The 15841-nt window shown below is 35.3% G+C and overlaps 1 protein-coding gene across 2 annotated transcripts; it reads left to right on the forward strand.

The window, feature by feature from the left end:
• The first annotated feature begins 12659 nt into the window (after positions 1-12659).
• Positions 12660-15611, forward strand: LOC133782066 (uncharacterized). 2 transcript variants are annotated; one of them, XM_062221228.1, is made up of 4 exons: positions 12660-12809; positions 12997-13594; positions 14755-14814; positions 14919-15611. In XM_062221228.1, the coding sequence occupies exons 2-4, from the start codon at positions 13025-13027 to the stop codon at positions 15222-15224; spliced, it is 936 nt and encodes a 311-aa protein (XP_062077212.1). In that variant the 5' UTR covers positions 12660-12809; positions 12997-13024; the 3' UTR covers positions 15225-15611. The 2 variants fall into 2 exon arrangements, with proteins under 2 accessions (XP_062077212.1, XP_062077213.1); XM_062221229.1 differs by lacking the exon at positions 12660-12809 and having other exon boundaries at positions 12829-13594.
• Positions 15612-15841: the final 230 nt, after the last annotated feature.

Raw genomic sequence — 15841 nt, forward strand, 5'->3', positions numbered from 1 at the left:
ATGAAAGATATGGGATCTGCAAGTAGGATATTTGGGATTGAAATTGAAAGGCCAAGAGTTGGGATAATTACAATGACACATAAAGAATAAGTAAAGAAAGTACTAGAGAAATTTGGTATGGAAAATGCCAAATCTGTTTCCACTCCGTTGGCACATCACTTTAAGTTGTCACAAAATCAGTCACCAAAACCAGAAGAACAAAAAAGGTATATGAATAAGGTTCCCTATGCTAAATGTGTGGGAAGTCTCATTTATGCATGGTTTCAACTAGAATAGATTTAGCTCAGGCAATGCGTGTTGTTAGCAGATATATGGCAGACCCTGGTGAAGAACATTGAACAGCAACAAAGTGGGTACTAAGATACCTAAGAGGAACTCAAAATGTTGGCCAAGTATTTGACAAAAAAGGAATCACACAAGAAGATGTAACTGTTTTTGTAGATTCAGATTATGCTGGGAATATAGATACACGAAAGTCAACAACTGGATATGTATTTACTGTCTTAGGGATTTGTGTATGTTGGAAGTATAATCTACAGAAAGTTGTGGCTCTATCTTCAATAGAGGCAGAGTATATGGCAGCCACTAAGGCTAAGAAAAGAAGCAATTTGGTTAAAATGTTTCTGTAGTGAGTTGGAGTTAAAATTAGAAGACATATATGTCCATTGTGATAGTCAAAGTGCTTGACATCTCATGAAAAATCTCATTTCATGAGAGGTCAAAACACATTGATATTAAGTTACATTTTATAAGGGAGATCATTGCCAAGAAAGAAGTTCAAGCTAAAAAGATAAGTACATATGAGAATCCAGCTGATATGTTGACAAAAGTGGTTACTCAAATCAAGTTTAAGCACTGTTTAAACTTGATTTATGTTGACTAATGTTACTAGTACCTCATTCAATGAGGCTTATCATTGAAATTGTTACAGATCTCATTTCTACTTGATATTTGTTAAGGTAGAAATTTGTTAGGTAATTGAGTCACTTGCTTATGTGGCCTAAGTTGGTTGGTATCAATTTAGTTAGTTGGAAGGAGTACTTGGTGCACCTAACCTATAAAAGGCTTATGTACTCGGCTTAGATGAGATGATGATACTTGAGGTTTTTCTCTTGTAAAGAGTTTAGAGAGTGTTCCCTGTTTTTGTACTCTTGTAATCTGCATTGTGTTGGTAATAAAGAAATAAGTTTTGTTTCCCAATGGATGTAGGCCAAAGACACGTTGTTTTTGTGTTCGAACCACGTAAAGAGGCTACGTGTTAATGTGTTAATTGCTTTGGTTATCTTTGCTTATTTTTTATTTTTGTTTAGTGTGATTCAACTCAAATCACAACATCTTTCTTTTTTCACATACCCTAAAATTAAGATGTATTTACTCAACACAAGTGAGATTTAAATAATAATAATTATAGTTCCCCTAAAAAATAATTATAGTTTGTAAAAAAAACTAAAACACACATTTTTCTGATATATAGTTTCAGGGTAACTCTAGAGTACATCATGCTTTTTTGTTGTACTGGTACAACGCGCTCCCAAAAAATGACATGTGGGGGTATCTTGACCCTAATTTTTTTGTTGAGGAAATTACATCAAATATGGAATTTTTCAAAAGAACTTTGAAAAAAATGACATTTTTTTTATTAAGTTTCTTATGACATTTTTTTTTGTTTACATTTTTATGGGAGTTTTTTCTTATGCATTTGTAATATTTTATTTGTAGACCATATTCTATTTTTATACGGTTTTAGTAGTTAATAATTTTAATATATTTTGAGGTTATTATTATATTTTAATCTATTTGTAATATTTTTAATCATTCATATTTGATAAAACATTTTTTTCATTATTTTTTGAAAACCTTCTTCACCATGCCTTTTATTCCCATTTCTTCTTCTTCTTTTCTTCAATTTTTTTATCTTCTTCAACATTTTCTCCACAGTAATCAGTTACTACTAACAAAATAATTTTTTTTATGTGGTAGTAATTGTTCGCCATTATCAATTTTTTTTAAGTGGTGTGTAGTAACTAGTTACCACTATCAAAATAATTTTTATTTTTAAGTGATGTGGTGGTAACTGGTTACAACTATAACAATAATTTTGTTTTTTGGTAATGTGGTGGTAATCAATTATCACTATCAAAATACCAACTGAATTGTAACTGGTTACTTAGTCAGATCTGAAAAGAAAAACAAATATGAAAAAAAATAAAGTAAATTGATTGTGATGATATCTGATTACTCAATAAAGTCTAAAAAAAAACCTAAGTCGATCGTGATGGTACCTGGTTACTTAGCCAGTTGTGAAAAAAATCAGATCCAAATAAAAAAATCTAAATGTGATCATAATCGATTACAACAAGGTCTGAAAAAAGGGAACTAATCTCCATGGTTTTTATTTACTTAGCTAGGTGTGAAAATAAAAATGAGATCAAATAAAAAATCTAAACTGATCATAATTGAAAAAAAAAATCAATTACTAGTTGCGATGGTTTTTATTTACTTAGCTAGGTTTGAAAAAAAAAATCATATCTGAAAAAAAAAAAAAGAAACTAGTTGCGATGGTAATCAATTACTTAGCTAGAATTGGAAAAAAAATCAGATTTGGAAAAAAGAAACCAGATCAAAAATAGAAAATCATATAGCTCTGGAAAAAAAATCATACACATCTGAAAACAGAGGAGAAGAATAAGGAAAAGAGGAAAAAGAAAAAGAAAAATACGAAGAAGAAGAAGAAGAAGAAGAAGAAGAAGAACCAAAGGGCGGTGTCGTTGCCATTGAGGGGTAGAGTTGTGTCACTGGTAGAGGGCGGAGGTGGTGTCGTTGGCGGAGGGCTGAGAATAAGGAACCAAGTGCTGGAGGAGAAAGGGAGAGAGGGATAAATGAGAGAATGAAGAGAGTTGTCATGAGGGAGAGAGGAAGGACTGAGAGTTTTGTGTAAAAATATTGTAATCAATTTTTTATATTTTAGGAATTTTCATATTTTAAACTTTTTTTTTTGTTGCAAAACTCACCATATTTTATGACATTTCTTTTTGTCCATAAATATAAAAACTAACTTAATTTTTTCCATATCTATAACGCCCTAAACTCCAGGGACCGTTACGGTGTACCTTGTAAACAGTGCTAAACTTGCTAATCGAGTCATTTGGCCAAAATCGTGTACTAAGTATGATTAGCGGTTTAGGGAATAAAAATTTTGGTTAAGATATAACGTTTTATTATAACGTTTATTATATACATTGGGATCCCAAAAATATAATTTAAAGGTCTATTACAAGAAAATATTTACAACCAGCCGATCTAGGCGGCAAAACAGGGTTTAACCCTAGTTCCTCTTCAAACCTCGGCCGTGGCAGTCGAGCAGCTGCATATGTTCACATCGACACCTAAGCTCTCCAATTCAAGGATGGTCCAGCTTTCTTTTGCCTTTACTAGCACCACATAACACCCATGAGCCGAAGCCCAGCAAGAAAACTTAATATGCTCAGGAACAGTAACAACATGTCATCAAATCATAAGGCACACTCCTAGCAGATATAGACCTAATCAGGCAGGCAAACAAATCCACATAATGATGGGTATCCAGGATAAGAAATCCTGCCCTCCTGAGTGGATGACTATCAAGTCAATCTCAATCAGATAAGTGATTTAACACTGGTGGTTCCGGTAACCATACCGGGCTGTTAGCCCTAAATAAAAGAGTGACAGTGGTACAAGTCACTAAGGTGGGTTCCGTTCCCTTTATAAATAAGTGATCCTTTCACTAGCTTAAACAGGATAGGTGCATGATGATTAGTCACCAACATAACCTTCCTCATGACTCTAGAGTCATAACTATGGAACACTGTGTTGGTTTTTATTGATCAAATCAGAGATTATGCGCAGCGGAACAACAATCAAATTGTCAGATTAATCCCATAAGATTTCTAGATCTACTTCTTCACACTCATATATATGTTGAATCAAGGACAAGAATAGAAACATTACCTCAGGTCCTTCCTTGCTGCTATCTTTTCATATGGCTGAATCCTTGAGATCTCACACCAAGATCTTCCAAAATGTTCTCAATCACCCAAAGAACGAGTGTGGGCTCGCTATACAGATAATAGGCAATAACTATTTATCAGATATTCTCAACACATGAGATCTGATAAAGTTTGGACCTAGGTTTTGTGAAGAACAATGACTTTTGTTTTTGTCACTGATCTTTTTCTCTGAGAGAATCCTAGATATTTTTCTATCCCTAAAAACTTGCGTTCTCTGATATCCCATATTTAATAATATCCAATATATTAAAATATTTTTTATTTTAAACAAATTCAAAATAACTGATCAGTTATCAGATTTTTGTTTAAATAATAATATTTAAATCAAATCAAAATATCTCATTATTTATTTAATATTTAAATAAATAAAATTGTGGAATCAAGAGACCAAGTCTATCTCTTATACGTGTTGCACAGTGCTTGTGCACTGTGCCACACGTGTACCACATGGATGTGCAGGCATGTGATTTTTCCCAATTTTATTATTATTTAAATACCAAAAATCCCAAAAAATAAATTAATTCAAAATTAATTATATTTTTGTTAAATCAAATAATTAATTAATTCTTAATTAATTAATTACACATAATTAAACAATAATTATGTTTGATACATAGAAAAATATTTTACTTATCACATAAGTCCTTTTTGCCCAATTTTTTGTATTTGCCTTTGACTGTGATTGTTTGAGCCATTTTGGGGACCATGGATGTAACGCCCTGGATAGCCAAGACCGCTACACTGTGTATTTGTAAAGGTGCAAGACTTGCTAATCAAGCCATTAACTTGAAATCGTGTCGCTAGACATGTAAGAGCTAAGGTTTAAACGGTTTTGGTCTCAAAAGACTCATTTAGCATATATAAACTGTAGTAACATGGGATCCCACTCAAAAACGAAGTTAAAAAAAACTTTACAAACTCCCAAAAGAGAAACTTGAAGAACCACTAGCCATACTAAGGCCAAAATAGACAGTCATCAGGTTCCCTGTCCTTGTTAGATCTCAACTGTGGCGGTCGAGCACCTAACTATGTACATTCTACTCGCTGAGCTCTCCGGTCAGGGCTGATCAAGCTTGCCCTTGCCCTTGCCTTTACCTGCACCACGTAGCACCCGTGAGCCAAGGCCCAGCAAGAAAACATTACAGATAACTCAAATCATAACAACAGTCAAATAGCTCAGAAAGCATGTATACTTATTAGATATTCCACAACAGATAATCAGCATACACAATTCAATCCAAGACACATTCTGTCTTATATATCATTCATATCTCATAATATTCAGGGCCGGCGACTTAGGTCGCACCCTCTGTTTAACCCACTGACTCTGGCCCGCTTAAACCAAGCTCAGTGCATAATAAGTTGTCCTCGGATACCAGTGTCCGAGCCGCGCCCTGTGCGCTAGTGAGACCCATGGCACCCTTAGGCCATTGGTTTACTAAATGGCTTGCATGGCATAATACCATCTTTTCAAGCATCTACAATAGGGAGCCCTTAGTCCCGTCACATATATTCAACCGGGTGCAGTTCTCTTACCTTTAGTCTGAACGGTTATCGAATTACGAGCAACGCCCCTCAAGCACGATTCGTTCTCGAGCCTAAGCTTTTATCACCTAACCACAATTAAAGATAGGGTTTCATAAATAATCAAATATTGGTTTCCAGTTACAAAACTAACTCCTGGGACTCCTAATTCCACCAAGCATGGTGGTGAAACCAAACCCGAGCACCCAAGACCACTCCCCCATGCTTAAAATCCTCAAAATCCCAAGTGTGCAACCAAGGGCTGCGGCCCCCAAAGCCTAGCCGCGGCCCTTCCCCAAAACAGAACCCACTCCCTCAATGAACCATACACGCGCCGCGGCCCTTGCCTTGGGCGCTGCGGCGCGCCCCCTTGGCCGAACCTCCTTGCCTCCTTTGCATGCTAGGGCCGCGGCGCTCTAGAACAGAGCCGCGACCCTCCCCTTCGAACCTAGTTTTTCCACCATTCTAGAGCCCAAAACCTTACCTTAAACCATCCTAAAACTCCCCAACTTTTAACCAATCCATTCCCAACCTTTTTAACATGATCTAAACAGCATAACTCCCAAGAAAACATAGCCTAACCTACACAATCTCTTCCTTTCAATTTCTGCAACCCAAATGCTAAAACACACACAAACCAGCCATCCAACTCAATCTATGACCTCCAAACTAGAAGTTAAAACTCACCTCTGCTGTAGAACCACTTCACCAAGCTGTAGCCAAATCAAGTCCCCAAATTCCCTTCTTAGTTCTGCCTTAGAACATCACAACCAAATTTGTTTCAGCACTTAAACAAACCCAGCAAAAATTCATAATTCAACCACAGAAAATAGAGTTAAATACTCACCTTAATCCCTGTTCTAAAGCTTGATAAATTCCTGAGCTAGACCTTCAATTCCTCACCTCAAATCACAGGAATCCCAGCTTGTTTCCCCTTTGATTCACTGTGTTTTTCTTTTGGTGTTTTCCTTGAACGTGAGCAAGAGAGAGAGAGAGAGCCTAAGTGCTAAGTTAAGGTCGGTTTGTATTTTTTTTCCTTCTAAAGGCTTCCTTAAGTCTGTCTCACGTGTTAAACTAATCCTGAGGCTCGGGGTGCCGGAACCGCCCCCGAGGCCAAAATGGTAAAATTCCCCATTAGTCCCGCCTAGACATTCTAACCTCGAATATATCTCCATATATTTATTTTCATGTCCCGATAATCCAAATCACTATCTACTATCTACTATCTAATAACATTCCCGACTTCTCCAAAGTCATAACTTAACCCCATTGTGACTTTTCCCGCTATCCGACCCTAGAATCGTCTTGAGTCGTGCTCAACAAACCTGTCCACATAATAATGTGGTTCTCACATATATCACATATCATATACCACATATTATAATCATATAAACAATATAAAGCACATAATTATTCATTATATCACAATTATTCCAGTAATGCCCTCCTGACACACTCATCAAGGCCCTTAAGCCTTATTAGCGAGTTTGGGTCGTTACAATGGACCTATAACATTAAGCTCCAATAAATTGAAACTAAATAATTAAACTCTTTAATTATAATAGTTAATTTATTAATTATGATATTACTCCACTATAAATTCAGAACTGCACTCTTTATGTTATAGATATACTTTTACAGAAATCTTTTTCTTAAGTCGTCCATTGATATAACCATCTTACAATAGTTCAACCCTCTAATTAATTATTTCATAAATTAGAATGGAAGAATTACCATTAAACCTTTCTAATTTACTTCTTATTCCTTAAGTACCATTAATTCATTAGTGAATAATTAATCTATAATCTAATTATAGATTTGAGCTCAAAATCATTCAGTTCCAGAATTAACCCTTAAGGGAACTAATATACGATTCGTTAGGAAAGATTAGATTCCGTATTGTTGATACATGTTCCCAGCCTTCCATGATATTAAATCTCCAAAACAAAAGTCATTAGCCTCATGCTTTGAAGAGACCTTAACGAGTGAATCAAAAGATTTAATAAACATGAACAGGAGTTCATGAACACTCAGGATTTAGGTTGATCTATAAATGATCATCTGTTATGATATGAATTACAAGTCTTTATTGTTAAATGGTTTTTGGATAAAGACTTTAATTCATATCGGTCCATGTCATATATAATCATATTATATAAAGCACCTTTACCGAGATGTCTTTCCACTTCAATAATCCGAATCTAGATTATTTGTATCATTATGTTACTCAGTAAACCGTACTTACAACTCCAATTAAAGAATACCATAACTTTAATTTGTTGTTGTTGACTATTTTTATTCATTCATGTGATCTTAATTCTCTCGTACTATTACAAGATCACACCCTCAATAATGAATATGGAATTTTTATGATATTTACAAAATTATTCAAACAATAATTTAACAATCTAAATATGACAATAATAATAAACCATTGTATTTATTTATTCACAGAAAAAACAAATGTCTTTACATGCTTTTAGGACACACTCCTAACACACTGTTCCCTAGCCATGTGACAAGCAGTCACCTAGGCCTTAGGCCCTGGCTCTGAGTAACTAGTCCTAGACTAGCCAAGCGCTTATAATTTTCATCGACCTTCAGGTCGGTCCAGCATTAATACCCCATATGATTCATTCAACGCTGATATCGATTAGATCTAATCTTCATTCGGCCCTGCGTCCTCGACGCTTATGCCGTTTCTGACTCTCAGGTCAGTGATACGCGGCCAGTGCCGATCCGGAACAGTTGGTGCCACACACAAACAAGCAATGCTACCAAACATATATCATATATCATATGTCAAATATCCAAATATAGGGCATTCAACATGCTTACTTAACAACTGCTAGCATAATTAGGACCATGCATAAACACAGAGGCTCAAGCTCTGAACAATCGCATATTCAATACTCATAGCATGCCCTAATCACATGTTTCTCGTGCAGCACATGCATCACATTTAATCACTTGACATGCCTCAATCATAACCATGCATGTCACATTTAATCAACCAACATGCATAAAAAATAACCATGCATGTCACATATACACAGGGTGCAGTTTTCTTACCTCCGATTCGAGCGAGAATTAATATAAGAACGACCCTTGATAACGATCAACCTTTAAGCCCTTAGCGGTTACCCAGTCATAACCAAATATGGGACACCATCAATAAAATGAACACCAAAGGTTCCCAAACCAAGATCTAGCCTCTGGGACATCAATCCCCATTAATCCGGGTAGTAGGAATAATCCCGAGGCCTAAAACCAAGTTCTCGGGGCCAAAACACTCAAACGGGCTCAAACCTGCCCAAGGGCTGCGACCCTGGCACCTTGTGCCGCGGCCCCCAGCCATTCCTAAAGCAAGGGTCGCAGCGCCCTATACATGGGGCCGCGGCGCACATCAAGAAAAATCTCAACCACCTGCTTCTTCGAGCTAGGGCCGCGGCACTCCAAGAACAGGGTCGCGACCCCAAACCCAGAACATGCCCAAACTCGTTTTTCTTCATTCCAAACCCTCCAAAAACAAATCTAAATACTTCCAAATCATCAAATTAAAGTTTCCAAGCTTCCCAATGGTCCAAAACCATCAAAACCCAAGGCTCAATCAAACCAAAAACTCAACGATTCACAAAATCCAATTCAAAGCTTAGAAACTCTAAAAACTCAAAACTTAAACTTAGATTACATTCGATTGAGTTGTTTTCCGTCAAATCCTTTGGTTAAGAAGCTTCTAATATTTCCTAGGATCGCTATGCCTCGATCCTCGCTTGATTCCGACTCCTAGAACTCGAGATTTCCTCAAAAAGGCTTCGACCGATAAAATGAGCTAACGAAGGAGAGAGGAAATGTTTTCTAACGTACGTTCTATTTGACAAGCTACTTCAAGCTTAAGTAACCTTAAATAAAACCTAGTGCTCGAGGTCCCAAAAACACCCCCGGCGACATTATAGTCAAAACTCTCAGAATTTCCTTCTGATCTCAATAACTCTCAATTTATCACCAAATAAACATTTTTATTACCCAATAATTGACCCCGTTATGACAAAACCGCTAATCAGTAATATAAGACCGTCTCATGCCGAATAGCTCAAATATATCTCCATAATAATAGAATCTCATTCACAAATTACAATATGCACCCAAATATACAAATATGCCCTCAATGGGCCAAATTACCAAAATGCCCTTATAATTATCAATACACCCATATGCATGCATTTATCATCATATAATAATATAATTCACATAAACAAGCATATAATCATTTAATATCATAATAAATCAATTATGGCCCTCCCGACTTCCTAATCAAGGTCCTAACCCTTATTTAGAAATTCGAGGCATTACAATATCTATGTAAAATTCTAATTTTTTTTTTCATGACGGTGTTCATTGTAGTTATAGCGAACCTCCTCCAAGTTTTCAACAAATTCCAAATAATTTACAGTGTCAAAAACAGAGTTTAAACAATTTTTTGCATGTGTGTATGTTTTTATTTTATACGCATGTGAAAGCAACTGATTTGAAATTGATTTTCGCCACTGTAAACTATTCAAAATTTCTTAAAACTTGCACGATGTTTGTTATAACTACAATAAAAACTGTCATAAAAAAAATTAGGACCAAGAAGCCTCCAAGTGGGTTCACTATGTGATTAAAAAAATCAACCTAGGGTTTCCCTTTTTTTCTCTGCTAGGGATTCTTGAGTTTCATTTTTTCTTCATCTTCTCTTCTTGGCCAAAGGTGTCGGCGTTGTTCGTACGTTTGGTCATGCCTGGCTGAGAGGATGTCTCTGTAGATTGGGTTGGTGGGGTTAAGTGTGGAAGGTGGCTGCTTTGGTTCTTCTACTTCTTGTGTTTCGTTGGGGTGAGATTTTCTATGGATGTGGACGAGAGGTAATAGATCTCAAACTATACTTGTTTGGTGGTTGATTTGTATTTTAGTTTTGTTGTGTTTTTACCTAGTTTTGTTGGCTTTGTTTTGTTTAAATTTCAAAATAATGATGGGTTTCAACCACCATCCTGCTAAATTAGTGGGGCTAGTAGTTATAATGGAGGAGGAGGATAGTTTTGATTCCTATTGAGTGGTTGGTGGTTCTTTGATCTATGCAAATCGCTTCTTTAGGAGTCTCGATTTTTCTCTCCTTGGTTGTCAGATCTGTGGTATTCCTCGACCTCTACTGGTCCTGTGTAACGTAGCATTATGATATCTAGTGTCGGGGCTTATGAACATGGTTGATCATTATTTTATTTTCCTTATTCCTAGTTTGAATAGTGGAGTTGCTTTCTCCTACCTTCTATTGGAAGATTTTTGGTTGATAGCTATTGGTGGGGTTGATCTATCATATGCCCATTTGGAAATGAAACCTAGTTTACTTCGCACTCGTTGGAAGCTTGATTGCTTGTGGCTAATTAGACCTTTAGTTGAAGTTTCTGTTAGGGTTTTCTTTCTATTGATTATTCTAAACGGCTTGGTATGCTAATTAATTTTGGCTCTATGAGTATTATCTCTATTTCCGATTAACTTATTAATGAATATTTTGCTCTATGGACTATGGACTATGTCATCCTTTAAATAATGCTTATTTATACTTAATAATTGGTCATTATATTATAATTTTATAATACTTATACCACTCTAACTAAATCATTCCACTAGTATTTTTACACAAGGGAGAGTAAAATAAGAAAAAAAAATTAGTCATGTAAAAAAGCACAATAAATATTTAGAAGTTTTTTTCATTACATGGCAAATCGCAATTACTTAAATTGCACAACAACAAAAAATACTTAAATTTCCACGAAAAAGTAAAATCTATATTTCAATTGTTGGAAAATAAATTAAATAACATAGAAAAACACATCACTAAAGTTACCTATATAAGAAAATTTATTTGCATTATGGGCAGAATATAGAGACTCAATTTTAAACATCAATGCATGAAATAATCAACAAATATAATATCAAAATCAACTCTAATAAAGTGAATATAGGTGCTGATATGTTATGCATACCAAAGATATCTAATGATGTTAATTGTTCATTACTTCAAAATAGAATACTTATAATACACAGATGTACATGTGGTATAGCATTCAATAGAATAAAGAATCTTTGCTATAACTTATTTGTAATTGTAAATAGTTATATTTGATGAGTTTGTTATTATTAATCTTGACTCTAGAGAAAGTATATACAAAATAAAATAAAAGATGGCATAAAAGATACATAAATAAATAAAAGAAATAGAACCTACAAAAACAAACTAGAGGAATGACTATATTAACTTATTATATATAAAAATATATATGTCAATATCAATAGGAAGATGAGAGGAGAATGAATTACAATTTGTCTTGCATTTTCATATGTTGAAGATGAAAATACTTAAGAACACTAGTAGTGGATGATTTAAAATAGCTAATTAGCTAAAATACATCAAAATAAGGTTAAATGGTACTCCATTAGATGCTTCATTTTACATAATATTTACATGTTACTTCTGTAGCTTAGCTACATGTAGCTAAAGAGTATTTGTTAGCTAAACATTATTTAATTACTAAATATTATATATGACTATTATTAAATATTAAAAAAAAATTGAAAAGAGTAAAATATATTAAGGATATAATACATATAGAATAATGTAATGTAAAATGTTGAGGTAAAATAAAAAAAAAGTAGGGTTTTAATAAGATATTTTGAGTAATAAAATTGATGATGTGAGTGCTCTAGAATACATTTTCATTCTTCCGTAAGTGGAAAATATAGTAGATTAAGTTTGTTAAAGTAACATAAATGTAATTAAAGTGTAATATAATGACTAATTATTAAATAAAAATAAGCAAAGTCTCACTCCTCTAATAAGAGGAATATATAATTTTTTTGGATGTTCATGGTTCAAAAAAGAAAAATTTGACAATTATACAATAATAAAATATTAATTTGAGTTATAACTACAACAAAAAAATATTTTTTTTGAGAATTATAAAATATTAATTTGAGTTATAAAGTGCTGGCGCCCTTCGGAGCAGCACAGCCAGTCAGCAACACACATACCATCTACCTATAAATAACCAATCAGTACTCAAGTTTCCAGTTTTGAGTTTCAAGAAATCGAGAATAAGGGTTTCGTATAGTTTTGGAGAATATCTCCGACGAGATTCTAAGAACCGAGGGAATTTCAGAGTTCAACCGCCATTGTCACTCTCCTTTCTCCATCTTCACTCTCAGGTTTATATATACACACACACACACACACACTTGCTATCTTGATCAATTTCCATTTTGAGTTCTGATTCAATGAGTCTTCGGAAGACTAAGTTTTTTCGTTTTGATCATCTTTGTCGGTTGAGTTTTTTGGGCGGGAATTTAAAAAATTCGAATAATTTTCCCCTTCAATTTGATTTTCTTCATGCAGAGTTAAGTTGACGCGTGAATCCAGATCCATGGAAAACTTTCATGGCGGTAACAATTACACGAAACCTTCGAGAATCAAAATTCCGCCGGGGATGAAGGCACAGCAGTTGATGATTGTGAAGGGCGGCCGTTACCAAACCAATACCATTAGCCCGAGCTTCGATTTGATTGCCGATGATCCTGACCATAAGTCGTCGATCATTAGGTACTTGCGGTCTGGGTCTCCGATCGCCGGAAATCTTGTCTTGGCCGAAGAACAGGTGATCGATGCTACAAAAATTTGTCATCCCTACCCCCATTACTGCGGTAATGGTGGTTCTGGACACAGCGGTTTCGTCTCCAGAGGATTCGGACCGTCTTCGGTGTTGTCGCCGATGAAGAACATGATGGACCGGTCGCCGCCGGTTTACAGGACACCAGTGAAGGCGGTGGAAGGAGAGGAGGTTTTGGTAATGGACGGAGTTCCGGTTAGTGGCGGAGTTGGAAGGAGTTCGAGATCTGTTGCTGACTCGTCTTCTTCGGGCAAGAGTCAGTACAAAACAGAAAATTTCCATTCTAGGGAAGATTCTGGAAACTCTCGTTACAGCTCTAAAATCCAGGTTTCTTCTCTCCCTATGGCTTCATTTTTTTTTTTATTAAATTTTACATTTTCTTTTTAACTGTAAGATTATGTATATTTTGGTATGGACAGTAGTTGGCCTTACGACACATCCAATGCAGAGGTTTTAATTTCATATGGTTTGTTAATTCAAAATTTTGAAGTAATTTTATCTTGTCAAAGAAAGTTTATCATTTTTTAAAGTTATAGGTAGAAGAAACAATAAGATCAGGAGTAGGAGCATACTCTTCTTGTGTTTGTTCTAGTTGATGAATACAAACAATATATTTTCCAAAAGTTGGATATTAGGGAATCCACGATAAAAATCAATCTACTATTGTGGTATGCCAAGTTGTCAGTTTTACATTTTTGAAACATTTGGTAAGATGGATGGAGAATAGGGAGGATGGAGAGTAGATGAAGGAGGGAGAAGAGAGTAAGTAATCTTTAAATAATATTTTAAGAGGGTACATTTGTAATTTTAAAACAAATGGCGAGGGAGAGTATGAATCCTTCCATTAATGGAAGGATTCCAAACTAGAGGTTTAAGAGGATTCACTATCCTCTCCTCTATCATTTCATTCCTTCAATCCCTCTTGTCAAACAAGAGGATTTGTTGTCTCCTCCTACCTCTCTCCCTCCTCTCCTCTCCATCCACCCACTTCTCCCTCCTACCAAACATAGTATATCTTTCTTTCTATAAAAGGCATATTTTGCATTACCATGGTGGTCTGTTCAATACCTTTTACCAAAGAAGATATACTCGAGAGGATTCTGTAACTAATACGTTCTCTCTGGTAAAAGTTTTTGGCTAGATTGCTAAAAAAGGAGCCAAGCGTTTTATTGGGGATATATGTAAGGACAATATCTCCCTTCCCTTTTCATTTGTTTTAGTTGCTCTCTATTTTTGCACTTTCTTTTTCCCCATTGCATTCAATCTTTTTCCTTTCCTTTTATTTGCTTTTCCAAATGAACCTATTTGTTGGTTACTGCATTACAACTTGGAAGTTATGTTATGCTATCATGTTTTTTCTCATTAGAAGAATCGACATGTTGAGCATTTCTCTGTTTTTCAACTATATTGTGGGACGAACTCTGATCGCATTAAGACATTTAATTTTGATGTCATACTTACATTGATAAATTGCTTCTACTCACAAGGTTGCTCATGGAAAAGAAAACCTCCGTCCAACTCGTTTGGTCACCAAAAACAAAACTGAGGTGATTGACCATTGACAGTATTTATAGCTAACCGTTATACTTGGTCATTTATTTGAGAATTCTATTATTCTCTGTTTCTGAGATTTCTGTTTGTTCATGTCTAGACACCAGTGAGCAGCAAGCCTAACAATAGCCCAGGACAATCCTCCTGTAGCCCAAACTCCTGCTTTCCTCTTCAGGTTATGACACCAACCCGATCAGCCTCACCCGCCACATCAAGGGGCACCACCTCCTCAGACATGGCCTCAAGGGACTGGTGCCCTCTAGACGACGGACTAATTGTCACTCTGCCACATTCTTCCTCGACTGAGAAATCTCCATCAAGAGGTGTTAATGCATACATCAATGGGGTTCTTTATGGCCCTGCCAGAAAGAGATTGCCAGTATTTTCCGGATTTCGCTCTGACTAGTCATTTCACTGCTTAGAGAAGTTTGGTCACTGGACATACATATAGGTATAATGCATAGATACCCATCTTGCTCTTTTAATATCCGAAGTTGACTTCCATGGCTCTTTCTTTTCATAATTCATACCCCACTTTTTCCCAGCAAAAAAAAATCATCTTACCTAGCATATTATATTAGATTAAACTGAGTATCATCTTAACCTGGCTACATAGTTTTGCTCATTGATCAGTTACCAATTACTATCCTTCCTTACAAATTATAGGCACATATTACGTATAGATTCGGATGAAACAGTATACATATAGAAACTCAAACCACGAGGCTGGCTGAATATGTACATAAGACCCTCTATACTGATTTTCTTTGGGCTTGAACCTTTTGTTATCTTATTTTTGTGTGTGATGGTCTTATAGTTGCTGATAGCATTTTAATTTCTCTGGATGATTTAGGTATATTTCTTGGATCATTTTCGTTCTTTCGAAATATAGAGAAATTGCAAAAGGGTTATTAGTATGGTTTCTATTCTATTTATTTTTAAATGCAGATTTTTCCTTTTAAGTAGTGGGAAGTGAAACAAATTGACAAACATAAAGAAAGAAGTAATATTCAACCCTTAATT

Source organism: Humulus lupulus, chromosome 6 (genome assembly GCF_963169125.1).
Source record: "Humulus lupulus chromosome 6, drHumLupu1.1, whole genome shotgun sequence".
NCBI lineage: Eukaryota > Viridiplantae > Streptophyta > Magnoliopsida > Rosales > Cannabaceae > Humulus > Humulus lupulus.

Excerpts from the sequence above, each read along its gene's own strand:
- LOC133782066 (XM_062221228.1), top strand. The coding sequence starts at position 13,025 with ATGGAAAACTTTCATGGCGGTAACAATTACACGAAACCTTCGAGAATC. Across the intron at positions 13,595-14,754 it reads GTTACAGCTCTAAAATCCAG|GTTGCTCATGGAAAAGAAAA; the intron begins GTTTCTTCTCTC and ends TCTACTCACAAG. Across the intron at positions 14,815-14,918 it reads TCACCAAAAACAAAACTGAG|ACACCAGTGAGCAGCAAGCC; the intron begins GTGATTGACCAT and ends GTTCATGTCTAG.